The 21754-nt window shown below is 41.8% G+C and overlaps 1 protein-coding gene across 5 annotated transcripts in view; it reads left to right on the forward strand.

The window, feature by feature from the left end:
• The window catches only part of pard3ba (par-3 family cell polarity regulator beta a), a 137173-nt gene that overhangs the window by 32480 nt on the left and 82939 nt on the right, over positions 1-21754 (forward strand). For all 5 annotated transcript variants that reach the window (XM_025062718.1, XM_008325477.3, XM_008325476.3 and 2 more), the window contains exons 4-11: positions 372-478; positions 5553-5635; positions 8069-8155; positions 8294-8419; positions 10054-10499; positions 12307-12446; positions 12624-12752; positions 20024-20209. In XM_025062718.1, coding sequence (XP_024918486.1) covers positions 372-478; positions 5553-5635; positions 8069-8155; positions 8294-8419; positions 10054-10499; positions 12307-12446; positions 12624-12752; positions 20024-20209 — 1304 coding nt within the window. The remainder of the gene's footprint in view (positions 1-371; positions 479-5552; positions 5636-8068; positions 8156-8293; positions 8420-10053; positions 10500-12306; positions 12447-12623; positions 12753-20023; positions 20210-21754) is intronic.

A 21754-nucleotide genomic window follows, 5' to 3' on the forward strand; every position in this document is an offset into this window, starting at 1 on the left:
TTATTTTCTCCTCTGTCGCTTCAAATTGGTGAGAACACAACACATCTGCTGGGCTTGCTGGAGTTCTCAAGAACCAACGTGCTCTCTGTTTGATAGGTGGATATTAAAAGACCGAAGCAGAAAAAAGGTCCAAGTCAGAGTCTTATGAGCTTTTTGGTATGGCCTTGAATTTTATTACTGAACCCAGGTTTGTGGTGTAAGTGTCAGGCTTTTGTCATATCATTAAACAGATGAGGTTCTTCTTCTTCAGGGGCCAAAATGGGGACATCCTCAAGCAAATCTATATATTTGTAAAATCAATCACTTTTTTGATGTTGGTTCTTCTAAATTCTGGACCAGTCTGTTCTTAACAACGTCCCATCTCATCTCAGACACACCCCTGATGGTGAGGAGCAGCAGCGACTCGGCGTTAGCTCCGGCTCATGACATGGTACGAACACCAACACCTGAAGACCCCCGCCACTTGTCTCCTGAAGTGGTGAGTTCACTCTGAATATACTTGTGGTGGATGAAAAAAAAACAAAAACAAACAAACAAACAAACCCCAAAACAATAGTTACTTGGGTAATAAAAGGCTTCATATTTGTTTCATTGGAGTTTCAGTTTGTCTCATTGTGTTTTGAAAGGTTATACTTGACTGTAAGTCAAGCCTGATGCCTTCACTGTCGGGTGTAGAGGTACTGGGTTTATTAATTGCACAATGGTATCAGCCAACATGTAACACCCAGGTGTCTGTACCAGGACTGGAAAAGATCAGATGTTTCCCTAACAACGATGATGTTTTTTTTTGTTTTTTTTACCTTTTTGTCAAAGTTTCCAGTTTGATAAGTGCACCACAATGACAGCAGTACCTTATGGAATAACATTTTTTTTTGTAAAGCCTTCACTTTCCCTTAAATGTGTTGAGATAAACAAGCTCTTGTTTTGGTTATTTTGAAAACAAGAGCTACATCCCTCCTGGCACTTTCAGAAAAACATAAGTGAGAGATAATCAGATCTTAGTTTGTGTTGAAATGTGGTGCATGCTGGTCCTTAGTGATGTCGAAAAAAAAAAGAAAAGTGAATGCACCCACTGTGATCTGGCTCACAGCCTCAGGCTTCACTTTAAAAGACTCTGCTGTTTCAAGTGCTGCCTTCCTTTTAAAAGCAGGCCACCACTATGAAGAACTTTCTTTGCTGCCCTTTCTCGTCCCCTTGTGTGCGTGTCGGTGTGTGCGTCCATGTAGCTCTGGCAGAGAAGAGTCCCCTCGTTTACTGCCGTGCCCGACACAGCGGTGACTAAGCAGAATTCAGGCAGCGTCGGTGTGGCGGGGTTGATGCAAAAAGCAATTTTCTCTCCCTGAAAAAGCCTGTCATGCTTCATACTCTCCAGCAACAGAGCCGGGCTGCAGAGAACAGACTCATTACAGATGATTTAAAATACCCTTACAACTGTTTACAACCCTCAGCTGCCTTGTAGGCCTGATTTGAACCCAGTCTGTTGGCTTCAGCTCACTGATGAAACCTGACGGCGGTGTTTTCCTCCATTTACAGGGATGTTTTATTTATTTACCTTTTTTTTTTTCCCCCACAAAGAAGACTTTATTATTTCACAACCTCCCAGTTCACACAGTGAGTCTGAAATACACAGTTCACACCCCACTGCATTTAAGTATTAATGATACTGACAGTTAGGAGTTTTTAACCCTGTATTTCACCAACCTACTTTCAGTAAGGTTTATAATAATTATTTCTTAATCCACCAGAGAAACCTTAACTCTGTCTAACAGCCTGTAGAAACAGAAGCGTATAATGATACAAACCCAGCACTCAGGAGGTTCAGCTTTGAGACTGAAGGGACAGTCTAACAGACTAACACCAAGACCACCGTCCCCACCGTGAAATACAGGCCACACCAGTGTTCACTGTTAAATAAAAAGAAGAGATTTTATAAAAAGTAATTTATGTTGAATATAAATACCATATAATATTACTGTGTAAACAGGTAGTAGTGATGCTATTCCCCAGTGTCCAACTTCAACATTTTAAATATTACCCTGGAATAGTCTAGCCTTAACTGGCATTTGTGCTTTTATGTGAACTAATATAACGATAATAATAATTATTATTAGTCTATTATTTCACATTTTAACAAGGGTTTTTAAACCTAATTTCAAAAGTAATTTCACCAAAATGTATGACACACTTTATGTGGTAGCTAGACCCTCTAGGTTTAAGTGTCACCTGAATTACCTGCCTTCCTCACAGCATTGTTTGTTTTTCTCATCCTCGTCCTGTTTCCTCCATCATTCCAGCTGTTTTTTTATCCCACGCCGATGCAACACATTACACAGCAGAAAGTCGGGACTTGTGTGTGTGTGTGTGTGTGTCTTTGTCCGGCCAGATTTTATGTTTGTTATGTACGCAACAGTGTGTATGAGGGTGTGTGGGTGTGTTTTCCTTCAGGTATGTATGTTTAGGTGTGTGGAGGACCACGCTTCTCTTCCAGAACCTGTTGCAGTCATGTGATGTGATGTTTGTGATAAGGGTCAGGTGGTGCTGGCCGTGTAGACTGAAGAAGCAGTGATTCTAGACTTCACACACACACACACACACACACGCACGCGCACACATCCAGACACGCACTATTTCTCGGCAGGGTGACATGTAGCACATGACTACAGGCGTCAGAGGAAACACACTACAGAAACACACACCTCATTACTCACCGATGTGACAACAGCCACACACACACACACACACACACACACACACACACACACTGCAGCACACAAGCACCTCATCCCTCATATCCCTGCACACCTCCCTGTCACTCTCACCTACCACAGACTACAAACAGATCACAACACACACACACACACACACACACACGCACACACAGAGCAGATATCCAGTTACTGCTGCCTCCAACAGGTTCTTTCAAACATTCATCACACGGCCCAGCAGCACCGGGGCCACATCCACATATTTTCATCAACAGAAACCATCGAATCCGTCACAGATGGTAATTGTCCCATTGGTGACTTAGTCCCCACACCAGACTGAGTGGCAGAGTTTGACATTATGGTATTCTATTCATTAAGCAGGAGCAATTTCACAAAAAGGTTGCCTCAACACAAACTATGAGAAAGGCAGAATGAATGTTAAAAAGTTTATACTAGCAACAATCTGGGTCTCAATTAGTGTTTTTTTTTTTTTTTTAATTAGTGTACTTCAATTTAAAGGAACATTCAGTCGTTGTCAACACTTCACCGTCATGGCTTAGTACTTAGTATTTAACTTAGCTGAACTCAGTATTCTGTTTACTAAAACACACTTATCCCTGTGTGGAGGTAAAGGAGCCTCTACTATATGTACTTATCATGTACTTTATTGTACTAGAAAGAGCCCCGCCCTGATGGGTACCACATAGGCTGGTATTAAAGATTCTCCATATATGATCATTTTGAGGTTTGCCATATAACAACACTTTGTTTTTTTCCTTTTGTGATATTGTGCTGATAGAAAATGGCAAGGTCTTCAAAGACCCTTGTTTTTGTGTCCACATAAACAAAAGTAATCTCAATCTGGGATTAGATCCTCACTGGGTATTATGTCCTGATCCTTTAATTTTAAAGCATGGAACAAAGGCAGAAATTGTGTTTGTGTGTGTGTGTGTGTGCATATAAAATTGTAGATCTTAAAATATCACATTTTACTTAACATGTGTTCTATGATAAAAACATGGGAGATATATATATATATATAAATATATATATATGTATATATGTATGTATATAAGTGGCGCTTTGGCCCAGAGGCAACGTCTCTGTCATTGGTGTTGAACCCCAGGCTTCACCTCCTGGGCAAGTTTGAATCCCAGTCAGGGGGGTTGGTATCTTCCAGTGGACTCACCAACTGCAGGAAGGTTCAGGGGGGCTGGTACGGTGCAGTGGGATTTGGTTGGCGGTCGTGGAGACTGCTGCCCCCGCGACCCGGGAAAAGATAAGTGGATGAAAATGGATGAATGGATGGATAAATGTATATATATGTGTGGCTAGATAGATAGATATATTGAAGAAGAGGCAGCGGATCATAGAGATTGATGAACAAAAATTCATTATTAAGATATAATGGTGCAGTGAATGTCATTATTATTCTGCAAAGAGCAGGAATTACTGCAGACAACAAGGGAAACATGTCGCAGATTTTGCAACTTAGGTTTGAAATGTGTCCATCAGGTTCTAGTGCCATCAGGGAGGGATCTGATTGGAACTAAAGATGAAATCAGTTCATCATCTATAATAATCTCATTGTCAGTGTTACTTATTCAGGACATCCTTTATCCTTTGATTCTGAATGCACTAGGTGTGTGAGTGTGTGTTTGTGTGTTTGTGTGTGGCACTGACTGTACTACAGTACATAGATTATGGTAGCGCTGTCATGTTTGTGTTTTGCAACCGCTCCCATCGTGTAGAAGTGGGTTTATGATTTGCACACACATGTTCCTGTCAACACTGTGTCCTCAAGGTCAGTACCTAACTCTGACACTGAGACTGTCCTCAAGGTCAGTACCTAACTCTGAGATGACACTGAGTGTGTGTGTGTGTGTGTGTGTGAGGGGTAATGGCAGTGAGGGAAGATGCACATCAACAATGGAGCCTTCAGCTCATCCTTCAGCTCATCCTTCACTGAGTGCACACACACGTACACACACGTACACACAAATACACACATAAGCTCTATTGTGGAGTAATCTCACACAGCCCAGATAAGTGGGTCACTGTTTGTGCAGTCAGCATGTGTGTGTGTGTGTGTGTGTTTTCATAAAGTACACAGTTTTTGTCATGTTTGCAGCTCTGTTAAGTCGATGTGTAAAAGGTAATATTTGCAGTAATGCGTGTGTGTGTGTGTGCGCGTGTGTGTGTGTGTGTGTGTGTGTGTGTGTGTGTGAGGGACTCGTGCTTGGTCTTAAGTACATATTTACACTGTGTGTGAGAGGGGGTCCGTTGGGGAGTCAGTTGGGCGGTGATGCTGCTGGTGGTGATGGCGTTGCTAAGGAGCGGGCTGGTGGGTGGGGTCTCTCTCAGCCATAACCACCGGTGACACAATGAAAGTGACAAGGCAGAAGGACCTAATTGCACCCTTCATGTGAGTGGTGATTTGGGGCAGTTTCTTTCCCTGCTGCTCCACGATTGTGTCATAGCCCTGCCATCATTTTCATCTTATTTTTTTTCTTTTTTTTTTTTTCTTCCTCCTGCTCTTACGTCTTATGTATTAACCCGAGGGTGGTTGATTTTTCAGGCTGAAAATAGGTCTGCCTGCCTGACAGGGGGCAGATATGGAGCGGGGGGGAGGAGAGGTAGTTAGATAACGTACAGAGATGTCGAAGGAATGACTGCGGCTCGCGGTGAGAGCTTGACAAAGTGTTTACATCAGTCTCTCCCTCTACAAAGGTAATTGATATTGGTGTTAGTGTTCAGCTGCTAATATGTAGCAAGTAGCATCCTAGCTAGCTGCCACGCCAGTGTCAGAAATGATTGAGCTGTTTATTTCTGCTTTTTCCTAAACAGGAAATCAACCATGTGCTGAAAGGAGCGTTGGACAGACTGCACACAGACAGCCCACCCTTCAAGATGAACAAGGTTAACTACAGGTCAGTGTGTGTGTGTGTGTGTGTGTGTGTGTGTGTACCTCAGCAGAGCGTTAAGATATAATGGTGCATATTTCAAAAAACTTTTCCTCATAAAAACAATGGAAACTTTCCTAAAAATTACATTTATAATAGAATATTCAAAAACCCAATATATTTGGAGTTTATGTTAGGTACAATTTTCTCTCCTAGTGAATGGTAGATAAGGCCAGGTTTGAATCCCTACTACCTCCAACTTCTCTCAAGTCACGATGAAGCACTTTTATATGTTTTACAAAGATTCTTTTTCCTCCTATTATCTAATTTGACATACTGCTTAATAATAGTGATTCAAACAAGAACATTCTAATTTGTATATGTGACAAATCAGATGATGGAGTAGTGACTTACAATTCATATCCTAAAGATGACCTCAAAAATGTCTTTCTAGGATTTGAAAGTTTAAATTCATGCAAATTCACACGTATTCTGCATAACTTTTCAAAACACATGTATCCAGGCTCATTATTGTATTTCTCTGACTTAAACTCAGGTTTGGCCCAGACTATTAAACAGTTTCCTCAGTTACCTCAGGTTCTTTTGTAATTAGCATGGTAAAGCTAAACAGTAATGAAGCAACAAAGCCATTGAAGGCTTTATATATTTATATTTACATTGGCAAGTCACATGTGACGCTAAAGCACTTGGAACAGTTGGCTAATACTTGTATAATTTAAAGAAAAGGCTCTGACCAAACCTTCAGTTCACCAGTGGAACAACAGAGTCGTCTTGACTGAATAAGACTCTGACACATTTCTATGCTAACAGATGGTATGAGGCGAAAGGAGCCCATGGTTTTTAAACGAGTGCACTTCCGTGCCATGGGTTTGGTCCAGGCCGGGACAAACGTCAGTGTAGACACAGTTGACCAAATGTCAGAACACCATCTGTCCCTCACTCTAACTATTGAGTCTCCGCTCCCTGTGGAACATGATGTTTGTTTGTCTGTTATGTCAGTGGGACATAAAGAAGACGAGTGAGCCACGTGTTAGCCTGCTGTGCTAACAAGCTACGGCTCCCTGTGATGAGCTTGTTTTTTTTGTTTGTTTTTTTTTCTAAGAAATGTAAATGAGCTTCAGCTGTGTGTGTGTGTGTGTGTGTGTGTGTGTGCGTCAGACAATATGAATAGGTATAAATATTTCAGCAATGGGGTCTCTACCTGTGTGTGTGTGCATTTCCTTCTAGTCTGGTTTGTCTGTGTGTGTGTGTGTGTGTGTGTTTGTGTATTTGTGTGTGTGTGAGACCATGTGTAATTCAGATGTAACAATGTCCTCTAATAGATGTAAATTTGATGCATGTGTATATCTGCAAATTCAATTTGGAGGAATGTGACTGATGGTGTTGTGAGCAGGTAATAGCTGCGCCAATAAGAATGCAAATTGTGTGCGTCTGCATGTTTGTGTAAAGTATACACGTGTGTGTGTGTGTGTGTGTGTGAACTGTATATGTGTGTGTGACCCTGCTGGAGGTTAACAAGAGCAGGGTGACAGTGACAGAAGAGTGTGTTATAATGATCTCAGCCAGTCCTTGGGCTCATGTACAAGGAGGAAGAAACAAACCTTCAGCTTCACTGCCTTTGTTCTCAGACTCGTTTGATTGGTTTTCGCAAACAGACAGAAGTCTTTTTTTTTTTGCCGAACAAATTAAAAAATGTTATGATCCTTAGTTCTCAGCTGCATGTTTTTCATGTAGACCCAAAAGGAACAGCTAACAAACTAGTAGCAGTTCTCAGTACAGAACTTAATGTTGTCTATTTTTTATTACTACAACACATGCGGCTATTGTTGTTGGCCTCTGTGATCTTTCTCTTCTGCACCTCCATCATGCAGGTCGACTCTCTTCCCAATCTCATAACAAACACAGCTCTCTTCCTGTTTCCCCTGCGGAGTATTGTTTTGTTTATCTTTCTTTAAAAGCCGCAGCACAGACATTATTAGAGGAGCTCATTCTGTTTCATCTCTATCTGTCCTCCTCTTTTATCTGCTGCTCTTCTCCTTTTGTCCACCACTTAGACGGGCGGTTTGAGAAGCAGGTAGATAAAGATGAAGTGGCCCACCTGTGGCCCTCTCTTTGTCTGTTTCTCTTTCTAATACACACACACACACACACACAGACAATTTGTTCTAACAGGATTGTTTTCTAAAAAAAGTTTTTTGACTTTCTACGATTTCTCTGTATGACTTTCAGGATAATCTATTCCCACTATGTAGAAAGTCATACATATATATATACCTACCATCAAACATATACACACCAAACAGAGCCATAATATTTAGTTTTCAGCCATTAGGTTTCATTTTATTTTATTGTGTCTTTTTCTATCTGACCCTAAAGACTGCTCCATGAACACCTGTCCGTGTCGTAAACATGTAAGAAAGTGTTCTCTGTTTTCAACAGCTCCCTGACAAAGACAGTGGAGTTCCCTGGGGACCAGCGGCCTCTGGGAATCCATGTGGTTCCGTACTATTCCTCCTTGAGTGGAAGGTAGTCTTCACACACTTCTCTACTCAACGTCTGCCACAAAAATGAAACTAGCAACAAGCCAAACTGATTGTGTTTGCTGCGATCGTGTGTGTTTTCCTTAATGCATTAACTCAACCCTCACGTTGGTGTTTCTTCAAGAACGCTGGGTCTCCATGTCAGAGGCATCGAGGAGAACAGTCGCTCCAGGAAGGAAAACCTCTTCAAGGAAGACGAGTGCATCGTCCAAATCAACGACACACCACTGGAAGACAAGACATTTGGACAGTAAGTCTCTGCTACGACATACAGTGAAGTGTGTGTATAAACAAATGACTGAACACTACATACAGTCCTCCATTGTTTCACCTTAAATGTTTTTGTTAGGAGGATATTTTAATTTTTATTATAATTTTAAAACAGTAAAGTCCCTTGAAACAAATGTGTTTTGTGAGTTTGGTCTTTGCCAATAAGATTGACTTATTGACCAATATTTGTAAAAATGTCTTAACATCAGTTAAAACACTGTTGTCCAATTGGAAAGCTGTAATAACAACTAATGAATATAGAGGTGGAGCCAACAGTTTGGTTGACAACTGTAGTTTGTTAGGATTGAAAAATGCATTATTTTTTGTAAAGGTTTAGAAAAAATATAAATGTATTGACCTAAATCATCAATCATTTACAAAATCAGAACAAAGGGCAGAGATTAGTTTAATGTGATATAAAGAAATGTTTTGTCTTTTTATTGTACATTATAGTGTAATAAGAGAAAATCAACAGTTTAAAAAAAAGCCCACCAAGTTTATTCTTCTATGTTTGTGCTCACACTCCTTTGTGTTAACACACTGCTGTAGCGAGAAACGCTTCTCAGGTTCGATGCCTCAGAAAGAGCCTCGTATCTAACTTTACATTCCACTGAACACGGCTACAACCTTCTGCCTCCGCTCTCCCCCTGCTCAGATTCTCTGTCCTCTCTGAAAAGGAACATTTAACTCCATCACGCTGGCTGTGTTAATGTTGTCCTGATAGAAAAGCCACAATAAGAAGCCGCTGTGAGGCCGTCCTCCATCTGACAGGGACCGCGGCGTCCCACACCAGCTGGAGGCGTCGCTCTATGTTGGATCCAAATTGAAATAGAGCTCCATTAAAGACTCATCGGTCTCATTCGGCCTCTTCATCGTCTCGTCTCAGTCTGTGTTCTTCTCTACTCTCCCAGGATCCCTTTCTGTTTTACATCTTTGTAGTTTTCTAGGTTTTTTCTTCTGTTCTTTGTCCCTGTGGTTTACAATGAATGGTTTATGGTCTGCCTGACTGCCTTAGTCTAACTTTTTTTTTTCTGAGTTACTTTAAAGAGTCATTCTGGCAAATTTACTAACAGGCTTGTGATACTATGAATTACAACACAGTACGAAAAAGAGGAAATGTCGGCCAGAAAGTGAATAAAGCAAGGTCTTTATTGTTTCCCGAGCAAATAAGAAAAAAAACATTTAGCTTGACAACCATAAAATCAAGAAATGGAAGCTTTGATTGGTTTGTCCATGTAGCTGTGCCGGAACAAATGCTCACAGACATTCTTGGTTTCTAAACATAAAGCAGTGATGGGGCCGTACTTGCTTCCTTTCAATGGCAGCGCTGCATCATTTGAATGCAATATGTTCAAATGTCGTTTACATTTTATTATTTTACATTAACTAATCAGACACTTCCAGATTTTTAAGTACAGTAAGAAAAGAGACAAATGTCAGCAGAGGGCAGTGCTACAAGTGGGAACTCCCCTTACAATTTTCAAATAACTGCAGAAATCCATGGATCTGGAGACATTTAGTGGAACATTTAATGAATATTTGAACTTTGATTTGATGTAACCAGTGACAAAGGCATGAATATTACTGATTATTCCTCTCCTTTTCTTCTTCTAGTTCTCAGGAAGTGTTCCGCCAGGCCATGTCCTCCCCCATGGTTTACGCTGAGGTTCTTCCTGTGGCCAACAAGCTGCAATACGAGAAAAGCCTAATTGGCCAGCTGTTCAATGCAGATGACTTAGCAAGAACAAAGAGTCCAACGGTGGTCCGTGCCAGGATTGACTCACAACCAGAAGCCAAACCTGACCCTAAAGTGAACCAGTTAGTGAGGCGACCAGGCCAACGTTCCAGGACTCCAGACCTGACTGCACTGGAGGTCAAGTCTGAAACCTCGTCCTTAGAGAGAGTCTCTCCCACACCTCCAGAGAGAGCTGCTAGCACCTCCCCTCAACCCAACACCCACAGCCACAGTCAGCCGCCCAGTATGAGCCCTGTTTCTGACAGTATGCTGGACCCCATAAATAAGAAGGGCGGCAAGAGGATGAAGATTGACCTGAAGAAAGGTAACTTCTCAGGAGAAGAGTCTCTTATTATTTCAGTTTTCAAATGAAAAATGGACAAATGGAAAGCTGTATCTAACAGTCCTGTAGATTCTGTTTGATTACATCACTTCAGAAAACCTGCCTGTGACTCTGATTGGCTAACTGGATTTAAATAACTCAGAGGTGGAACATGCATTTTCTGATTGTGAAGAACATGTTAGAAGTTTTATTAGAAATATAAAGAAGGGTCCTAAAATAACTGCGTAGGCAAGTGAAAACATGAATTGTTCTTTATGGCGTACATACTTTGTAATTTCCCTAGTTTGGATAGAAATAAACATCTTGAAGTGTCAATCACTTTTGAAGGAAAATTTTCAATTGTTTTAATTTATAAAAGACATTTGACAAATCATGGAGCATCAATACTAAAGTTTTATGTCTCTTTAGAAATGCTGTAAAAAAAATCAGTTTGGCTTTTTTGCCCCGTCCTGCCTTTGAGTCGAGCCTTCGTTAATGCCCCTACACCATTGAAGGCAATAGATGGGAATGTTGAAGTGAATTATTCCACTGTGAAAATCACATCTGCTGTGTTGATCACATGGAGTATCTTTTCTTCTTCTCCATCAACCTGTGGTATTACAGGCTGGTGAATGGAGAGCTGTAATTGGGTGACACACGCACACACCCACACACATACTCCTGCACAAAGGTGTGGTCCAAGCTAATGATGCCTGGACAGATGAAGGGATGCAGAGACTGTGGCTCCATTCTCTCCACCTTCACATCAGCTCCAGTGACAGCTGCTTTATTGTTCAATTCTTTTCCTCCTGGTGTTTTCTTTTCCCTGCTGCTGTTTTTTTCCTCTCCCTCCTCCTTCCCTACCTCTTTTGTATGCCCCCCCCCACTTCCCTCCATTCTCTCACCTGATGGGAGATCAGAGCTGAGGATATTATGGGGTTTCTAACACCTTCTCCCTTGGCAACAGGCTCTTTTCTGTGTGTGATTGACAGGCGGAGAGGTTTAGGTGCGCTAATGTAGGGCAGGCAGAGTCTTAGCTCAGAGAGCAGATAGCATCGCTCACCGCCTTTAGTATGCCACGCCAGCTTTACTCTTTCACACACACACACATTAACACACACACAAAAACACGAAGCGTGGCACATTTCACTCATGGCTTGGGGCTTGCAAGGCCGTGAAAGAGGGAGAAGGTGGCGGCTCTGGGACATTGATGGCTGTGTGTGTGTGTCTGTGTCTGTGGCCACACACACACACACACACATGCAGATTTCAGGAATGCACACAAACTGTGATAAACACAGGATCACACACACACAAGTGGGGTCTTTGTGAAAATCACATTGTCTCCAGAGGGAGAGGAGCCGGAGAAGAGAATAATATCCAAGGATCTTCTCTTCTTCTCTTCACTCATTCTCACCACTTTCCCCCGAGCTGTAAAACCCACCTTTTTTTTTCTACCCTCATCTTCCATTTCTCCACATCCCTTCATCGGCCCCCGTTCAGCCTGCTCACACGTGAAATTAAAGGCAGACACTGTCTAATCCAGCCTTCTCCTGACAGCTCAGGGACTGAGCAGCAGTGACTGAACCCCCCAGAGGAAAACAGACACTTAAAGAGTAGTTAATGTCAAAGATGATGTTTAAACTGTAGCCCAGGGTCCGGCAGGACATGAGAAGAGGAGAGGGGCAGAGGAGAGGGGAAAACGTGATGGAATTCCACATCAGGAGACCCAAGAGAAGAATTAAGCAATAGAATCATTTTGTTAGACATATTTTAGGTGTCTGACGTAGCCTGCTTTTTTTTTTTGCAGGTCCTGAGGGTCTGGGCTTTACAGTCGTAACCCGAGACTCCTCCATCAATGGACGAGGGCCCATCCTGATAAAGAACATCCTACCTCGGGGTGCAGCAGTCAAAGATGGACGCCTGCAGCCTGGTGACCGCATCCTGGAGGTGAGACTCTGAGCTCCGCCTTCTCATGAACAAATTTATCCAGAAAAAAATTGAAAAGAAGAAAGAAGAAGAAATTTGGTGTTGCTATTTTTTGGGCCTAAATTCAGCATTATTACTGAAAGTAAAAAAGTAGCTGTTAGTGTCAAACTCCTTTGTTGTGAATGTTAATGTGTGCAGGTGAATGGAGTGGACATGACAGACCGTAGCCAGGAGGAGCTGGTGGCCATGCTGCGCAGCACCAAGCAGGGGGAGAGTGTGTCTCTGATGGTGTCTCGACAGGAGGACCTCTTCTTGCCCCGGGAACTGGTGAGGAAAAAGCAACACACTCAAACGCAGCAAACTCCAGGCTTATGTACGATGATGATAGAAAATATATGCAACCCAAATCCTCCAAATCTGGTCCCAAATCCCCCCAAAATGGTAGGAGTTTGAAAACACTTGTTTCCTAGTTTGAGGAGGCAGAAGTTGAAGAGTTTGGCTCTCAGTTGTTGCGTAATAAAGGTATCTTAAAGATGATACTTTTCCCTTTCTTTAATTGTCACATTTCACTATTTGTGCTGTAATTTCTTAATGGCCATAGAAGGAGGATTTTCAGGGTCTTGTACTCAATGTCTCCCTCCCAAACTGAACAGAGATAGACAGCGGTTTTCAGAAACAGAAATGTATGGCAGACGTCATGTACTGCCATGTACTGGAGGTATTTTACGTCGATGTCTTCCTTTCAGACTTTGCAGCAGTTAGTGATACCGTAGTTGACAGGTCTTATTATTCTAATGACATTTTGACTAAAATCTTCACACATTTTAGTCCAGTGCATATAAATGATGAATGAAGTGGATTTAATCATCTGGTGTTTTTGAAAGGAAACATAATTGGAAGTAGACTCTCTTGGCCTCTTCATCCTGTCACCTCCGTTTATTTTCTTTCTTTTGTTTTCCTGTACTGTCATCATTTTTTTTTTCCTTTTTAATGTTTCCTGTCACATGAGCAAAACTCCAACCTTTTTGCCCATAAACTCAGGTTTTACTCACCCTGTGCGTGCTGCAGCCTTCCTGCCTCGCTCTGGCTTGTTGACACAGCTATGCCACAGGAAGTCAGACACACTCACAGACACACTCAGGCCGCCCTGCAGGAAACATGCCAGCATGTCCGTACATGTTGACATGTCAGGGGTGTTAAGTGACCATTTACCTGTCGCAGCTGAAGAGGTCAAAGGTCTTCGGCTGGTTCTGTGAGCCAAATCACACACTGTCTCACACACCTAAAATGTGTCGTTCTCTTCGTGAATGAAGTTGATGCCCGTGTGGGTTTCTTTCCTGCGATCTGTCCTCTGCAGTCTATTCTGGTCATTCCACTTTTTACTTTTTCTTCAAAGAGCTTCCAGGACATCAGCACTGATGCATATTCACACCCCAGGTTCACACACAGCCCCGCACATTTGCATGCACACTTTTAAACTCTTAACAACTAGTCCTTGATGATTAAAAAAAGACACACTCTTAAAACAGCCGAGTTCTCGCCCCTGAAAATTTTTGCCTCATTAGCAGCCACTTTTCATCATCTACAAGCTGTAGTAAGTGCATTAGAATTACAGAGAGGGAGAGAGGGAGAGAGAGAGAGAGAGAGAGAGAGAGAGAGAGAGAGATGTTTAATTCTAGCTTCCATCAAGGCTGTTAAAGGACTTTGTGCCCATGAGATCTGGACCTTATCTCAGACCCAGTCCTTCAGCTTAAACACAGACTAAAGTCCTCTAGGAAGTACACACATATACACTTTATGCATAAGCTGCTGGACTGTTCATCTTGGACAAGGTGAGAGGGTTTGTTTCCAGACCACCAATGACAGACTGAAGTTAGACTAATTCCATGATTTATATTTCCCCAAATGACCGTAAATAGTAACTGTTATTGAGAGGCCGTATACAGTAAATGTGTTAGTTTTCTCCATGCTGTAAGTGGATGCTTTAGTCTGTCTATTAATCCGACAGTAATTTGGTTTGTATCCTGGGAGACATTTCCAGAGGATGTTATTTCATATAGACAAACTAAGTTGTACCATTTGTTTAATGCAGCAACATCAGTGTGACATGAATGAACGATATATTGAAGATTTCCCAGATGTAACTTCCAAAAAATATAGTGACTAAACACTGATAAGTGAAGGAACTGATGACGACTGTCTGTAATGTTGAAAGAGTAAAGAAAAACTCTTTGGAGAACTGAGTAGTTTCAGAATGGAACATAAAATTGTACATTGTGATATTTTCTTTAGCACAAATACCAGTGATGGTTGATAAAAACAAACGACGCACAAAAACATGAACTGATCTCTGCCTACAAAGACTGAACCGAGGCAGAAAAAGACATTACCAAATACAAATATTGCTCACGGGAGATTTAAATGTCAGCACATTTTTAATCAACACAAATCCAGAAGAAAACATTTTGTGTTTTTCTATTCATATCCATTTTTATTTGTGTGGAACATACTGTGCTCTGCAGTAAAGTTAGGAATCTGAGCTCTTAGTTCAGCAGCTCACAGAAATGTGGTCCAGCAGAGAATGTAGACACACATGAAGTGATCGTGACCATCTGCCTCCTGTGTCTGTCGCAGGATGGATTGTGTGTCCGTGTATTCTGTGTGGGTGTTGATGAATATTCATGGTTTTAGAGATGGTTACAGAACGTTTTTTGCTCAAAAAAAAAAGAAGAATCCTTCATGTTTTAGGAGAATTCTGCTCACACAGACACTTCATGTTTTAGGAGAATTCTGCTCACATTTGCAGGGAGTGCGTGTCTGTGTGTGTGTGTGTGCGTGCGTGTGTGTGTGTGTGTGTGTTTGGGGGAGATGCAAATCAGTGCTTCATTATCACACTTTACATCTGGTCACCACTAAAATTAATTGGCTGAATAATACTTTCTTCTGCCACTGTTTTCTGCATCAACCCAGAAATAATTTGAATCTTTTGTAATTACATTTGGCTGTGCTTAAAGGGACATTATACAAACTTTTAATTGTATAATGTCCCATTATTGTTTTATTATTTCTTTTTTACCATGCTCTTTATTAGCTTTGTGCTCAACATCACAAAGCCACTGTGGAGGATCACTGCTAATACAACGTGTTGGTGACTGAGATCAGTGTCACTCAGGCCTAGAGTAATTAAACCCTTAGTTGAATAAAAGCAGAAAATGTCTGTCTTTATTTAAAATAGTCTTTTTGCTGAGTGCCAGACACATTTATTCGTGACCTTACTCTTTCAGTGATATTGCATGGGTTTCAATCACAGTTAAGCTGAAAAGATGGCCTTGAAAGGAATGCTCTTTTTAGCTGGTGCTATTACAGTTCCTGTGAGGAAGGAAAGATAGTCATGTTATTCCAACGAAGCCCTCTGGAGACTTCCTAACACGAACAAGATCCTTCAAATTCTACAACTAGACAATGAAGACAAGGCTGCATGTTGTGTTTCCTCTGTTTATTGTGATGGCTCTGTATTTTATTTAGATTTCTTTTATCCTGTAACTTGTTCTCCCACATTTTTGAGTCAGCCTCAAGGCCTCGGTCCAATTGGTTAAAAAATGAGTCTGGACCCATTGTACAGACTTCTAATTAGCATCCTTGCCACGACACAAAGGATCTTGATTTCCCTCGCTGTCTGCAGATCGGTCTAACACTCTGTGACTCATTAAGGCCATAACTTTCTAATCACACATCTTTTCTGGACAATGTTTCTTTCTGAGGCTCCATTCCTCTGTGCACTGATGGTTTCACACAGACACTGGTTTTGTTCCAGGCTGGAAATAAGAGAAACACTGTAAAACGACAACTTTTTCTTTTCTTTTCTTTTAGGTAGAGTAATCAACTGTGTGAGTGCTGTGTGTGTATTTGAAGCTCAATCACGATTTGCCAATGACAGGATGCAGAGGTCAGGCAGCACATGCTTGACCCTGAGTTTGTCAGAGAGCCTAGGTCAGTGACAGGAAAAGAGTTTGTCATGCAGAAAGTGACTTTTGTCCTCTGTGCACTGCTTGTCCACGTTTCAAAATGTCCTCTGACACACCGTCCGTCTCTGTCATCCTGTCCTCAAGGTGGAGTTCCTTTTTACTCCCCACACTCCAGCTACCCTCCCTGCAAGAATTATCCATTCCATCAGTCATTTTACGTTTACCTTTATCCGCACTTCGAGGTATAGGTATTAGGCTGCGAAGAGGCAGACGTTAAGGCGATTAATTGGCAGCTCTGTCGTCGCCGTCGAGCGTGAAGCGAGATCTCATCTTAATTGAATGTCGCTCTCACCACTAATCTCTTAGCTCCGAAACCCCCATTTAAAAAAAATCCTCAGCGACAAAAGCTTCTGTGTGTAATCGCTGTGTTTGGCCCCTCTCCCCCGCCTCCTCACCACCCACCTCGGGGTAAGAAAAGGCTCCTTTTTGTCTCCTCATTTGGCTTTTGAAGAGGGTGGTCTTCTCTGGGGGTAAAAGCTTGTTAAAGAGCTATTGCTTAGGGCTAAAGAGAAGGGAGGAGGCGGTCAGGCAGTGGAGCCAAGGGGCTGCCGGCTACCCTGGGGACCCTATCTGCCCCAAAGGAGTGGGCATTAAATAGGATCTTGGAGTGTGTGCCTGCTTTTGGACCACCACTGAGATTCGGCTGGTTGTGTAAATAGATTAAAATCAGCAGCTTGGTACTATAAACAAACACTCAGTGTTTGAGGCTCCTGTGATAGCCTTCACTACCCACTGTGTTCTGAGCGAGGACTACTTCAATTTCTTAGGATCACAGAATTGTTTGTAGCCCCCCAGGTTGAGTAATAAGAGCCCCCACAAGCATCTGTGCAGCTGAAACTGTCCTCAACGTTCCCTGAGTTTGCTCGGTGCTTGCACACTACAGCATGTGGTACATGTCCTTATTGAAGTACACTTAGTCTTACAAGTGGACACAAATGGAAGAAAGTGAATTCAGCACAATCCAATGTATTGCGTAACTGGCGAATGTAAACAAATCCGTATACCATATATGGCGCCATGTGATGACGTGTTCATCCACTTTTCACTACGAACTAGTTGGCATTTCTGAACGCTGTACATTAGAACTATGGAACAACTGTGACAAGGTGACATAACCATGTATTCACATTATTAAAAAGAGCCTTTAAAGTGTATTTAGTGCCACCTACAGAAGAGTTTTGTAACAATTGAAAAAACTCTACACAGCAGTTTGCAGTAAATGAAACCAGCACCATTACTAAAACTTTAGTTTAGAAAAACAGCAATTAAATTTACACCATGACCTCTGACTAAGTCTGTCCTGCTGGCCTCAGAGCTTCAGAACGAAGATCAATAGATTCAGAACACACCCAAAAACAAAGGACAAATTTGGAGGATGACGGGGCATCACGGTAAACTAATGGACACATTCTCCCCCTTCATCCTCCGTCCTGATGTCATGATGTAAAAGGAGACATGTATTGGCAGAAGAGATGCCTGATGTAATGATCCTGCAATTCTCAGAGGGGAGAACACATCTTTACACAGATAGATCAGGGGTTTTGAAGTGTTGCTTTGTGAAGTATTAGCAATCAGAGGGTCGGATCCTGCACACACTGCAGAAGTCACGACGACTTCAGCTGCAGACCAGTGGAAGTCGGTGTGGTTACGTCTACAGTCTCGCCTATCAATGGGACACATGGGCTTTCCTTAACAGCTGCCCTCACCTTCTCCCCAGTCCAAATGAGAACATTGGACATGTTACTGTAACACATGTGGTTTCATATATGGGGGACATGTAGGTGAGGGTTTTTCTTTCGGCAAGAATTGATGGGGACAACTAGAAAAATCATTTTATGACATTCCAGTAGTGCGATGTATAGTCATGTTCATTTGTCTGAATTGATTGAAAGGCTGCTAACTGAGTCCATATGTACACTAACATGCAGTCAAACCGGTGTGCCCACTAGAGGGGAGACCTGTCAGTGGAGACTTACATCACATGGGAGAAAAATAAAATCTCATCTTTTCTTTTACCATTTTTATTGAAAGGCATCCTCCTTTCCCCTCTCTGATGCCTCCTCCTCCTTTTCTCCTCCTACTTTCATCTCAGTTTGGCAGCAATGACGCTGTTGCATGAGCTGTGGTCACATTCTGCAGATTAAAATAGTGAGTGGGTGTGATGCGCAGAAAGAGAGAGAGAGACAGAGATAGAGACAGAGACAGACAGAAAGACTGAAAGACAGACAGAGAGAGAGAGAGAGAGAGAGAGAGAGAGAGAGACAAAGAGAGAGACCTGTACAGCAGTACAGAGCTAACGTATGGAGAAATGGAGCAGGAGGAGAAATTGAGAAAAACAAAGTCACGGAGAGAGAGAGGGGGGGGAGAAAAAGATTGAGAGATGAGGTTAAAATGTAAAGAGGGAGAAGGAGGAAGACAATAAGAGGAGCCAGTATACCTCAGGGATGGGTTATTACTTTTAAATGCTGCTGTGCGCCTCCATGCGCTCTCGTCTCCTCTCACCCATTCCTCCTCCTCCATCTCCTCCTCCCCCGCCGTGCTTTAAGAAAAAGTATGAAAAGGTTATTATGTTTCCTTTGGAAATGGCACCGCTCTCTGTCCCTGCCTTTCATCTCTGAGTGGAATCACCTCTCCGCTGTAGCTTTGCCGTCTTTTTTGCTCAATACACCTTCATTTTCTTTTACCACTGTAAAACACCTGCTCCTCACTTCCTCATTTCCTTCTACTCTTCACTGGTTCCCTTTTGTTTTCCCTCCCATTCTTCTCCCCACATTTAATCTATTTCTCTCTTATTGCCTTGTAGCTCTACCCTGCACACAATGGACTAAAAAAAATTAATTTTACTTTATGAATATCTGTGTCCTCACAACATCTTAATATTGTGTTTTGTGATTTTAAAATCTTTAGTGTCAGTATACCTGTACAAAATACTTCATAAAATCGATTAAAATTGATCCCGTTTTAAGGGTTATAGGAATAATTTGGTCCGATGAACGTTATTAATTTTTTCTCACTTCCTTCTGTGTTTTATATTTTTACAGATTTGATGCGCTTTAGTGGAAAAATCTGGTCATAATGCTACCGTAAAAATATTTTCGAAATACTCGCGTATGGCTAACACTCACAAGCGCTAATACACACAAGCTAAACAAACAACGCTACCATGTCGTTAACATTTTATGTAGTAATACAATGCTAGCATGCCACATCTCCCATTGTGGTAAATTGCTACATAAACAATACATAAAATAAACAAATAAATGAAGATTTAAATTCTAAATAATAACATTGAGCAAAATTTGAATTTAATTGTGAATAAATCACCATGTACATGGATGGAATTTGACCACTGCATTTATCATGACCAGTAAATGTGATATAGACTCTCTATAACAGTTTTAGACCTTTATTTCAGGACAACCAGACATCTAAGCTTGGCTGTGGTGGGGTTATAAAATGACGAGATGGGCAGGATTTGGGCTACGAGCTTTGAGAAACTTGATTTGGACTATTGTTTTGATTTGAAATGTAAAGTATTTATTAAAATCTTAAAAATTACTTTTTTCCCCCCAGAAAGGTGAGGAAGCCAACAGTGTGCTGTTGGAGGACGGCAGGGAGCAGCTGATGTACGAGATCCCCCTCAATGAGACGGGCTCCGCGGGGCTGGGCGTCAGCCTGAAAGGCAACAAGTCCAAAGAGACCGGAGAAGATCTGGGTATCTTCATCAAGTCCATCATCCATGGGGGGGCAGCGTATAAGGTAAAAGAACACCAGACCGTGTCACAGGTTCTGACACTGGGTTTGTGTACCCATCATGGTCTCACGGATAAAAAAAATGAGACAAAACACCTGTCTTTGAATTGTGTGGGTAGATCTATACTGTCTAAGAAATATCTTTCCTGAGTGTTTTACATTACTCAGGCAGTTTTCTTTAAATAAAAGAAGTGTCATTAAAAATACATCAAAAAGAAATTCCCAGAGCGATGTTACAACCTCTGTACTGATGTGTTGTCTTTGACTCTTTGTAACAAGTGAAGTTTGGTTTCAGACGTTTTTTCAGAATCTTCTCTAGAGGGAGCTTAACATAACATTTTCAAACTTTTTTTTAACTCCCAAATGAGGTATTTTAGCTCGATTTGTGGTACTTCTTAATGCAGCAAAGTTCTAAAAAGAAAGAGGTCAGATATTGTTCTTATGTTTCCTTTGTACAGAGCAGAATTTGTTTACAGGGTTTTATACTATTTAACCTTTTTAACTTTGTTAAGGAAGATTTCACACTAAAATCATTATGGCACTACAGTAGTTTTTGTAGTTGATTTCTCCATACAGGACTTTACCTCATGGCTTGAATGAGTTTAGACTCCAGAAACACATGTTGAAGCTCAAAGGGCAGAGTTAGAGTAAACATAGTTTTTTAAATATGCCAAAAACAGAATTTTAAGATGGTGTCTCTAAGGAACAGAGCAGAACAGACTCAAGGAAGAAGAGTTGGTTTAAAGAGACTAAGCTGGAGCCTGTGATGATGGAGATGTTGCCATTGTTTGAAGAATGACCACAGAGAATATGAAGTCAAGGAGAGAAGGATATACAGTACAAGGAAAAATGACATAAAGTAGCCGTGACTAAGTTTTGTATGTTGTCCACCCTTCTCTTCTTCCCCGTGGGTTTGATCTTTATCTGTGACTACCTCTGGACTTCTCTCTTATTTCCTGTCTTTCTTGGAGTCCACCACCCTTTGCCCTGTTGACCCTAAATTTCCTCCTTACACCAGCACTGTGAGTATCTTTACGGCTCAGTGTTCTTCGTGTTGTTAAAAAAACAACGCCAAAAAAACTCCAGTTTCAGCACTTTGGAGATCCTTCCACTTGGCCTCAGTATCTCCTCCTGTCGCCTCTGATGCCTGCTGCTCCAGGATCTCCCTGACGATGTCAGCAGAAGGAGGAGGAGGCGCAGACATGAGTGTGGCCTTGTAGATAAACGGCTGGTCTGGGATCAGGTTGGCCAGACAGACGGCAGCTTCCCCCCAAACTCTTCAGAAGTGGTTTTCAGACAGAACAGCTCAGTCAGATCTTTGGCTGACTGCAACACAAAGAGAGGTTTTTCTAGGGCGAGATGCCACATGAGAGGAAGGAAGACATGAAGGGAGATAGACAGACAGTGTCTAAGTAAGAGGGAAGGAGGAGGAGGAGGAGGAGGAGGAGGCTGGTTTACAGGCAGTGACAGGTGAAGGATTGTGAGAAGGGAGGAAATCTGTGAGAAAGGGGGGAAAAAAGGACTGATATTGAACAAAAGAAAGAAGGACAG

The sequence above is a fragment of the Cynoglossus semilaevis genome, chromosome 14, assembly GCF_000523025.1.
Source record: "Cynoglossus semilaevis isolate Cse_v1.0 chromosome 14, Cse_v1.0, whole genome shotgun sequence".
NCBI lineage: Eukaryota > Metazoa > Chordata > Actinopteri > Pleuronectiformes > Cynoglossidae > Cynoglossus > Cynoglossus semilaevis.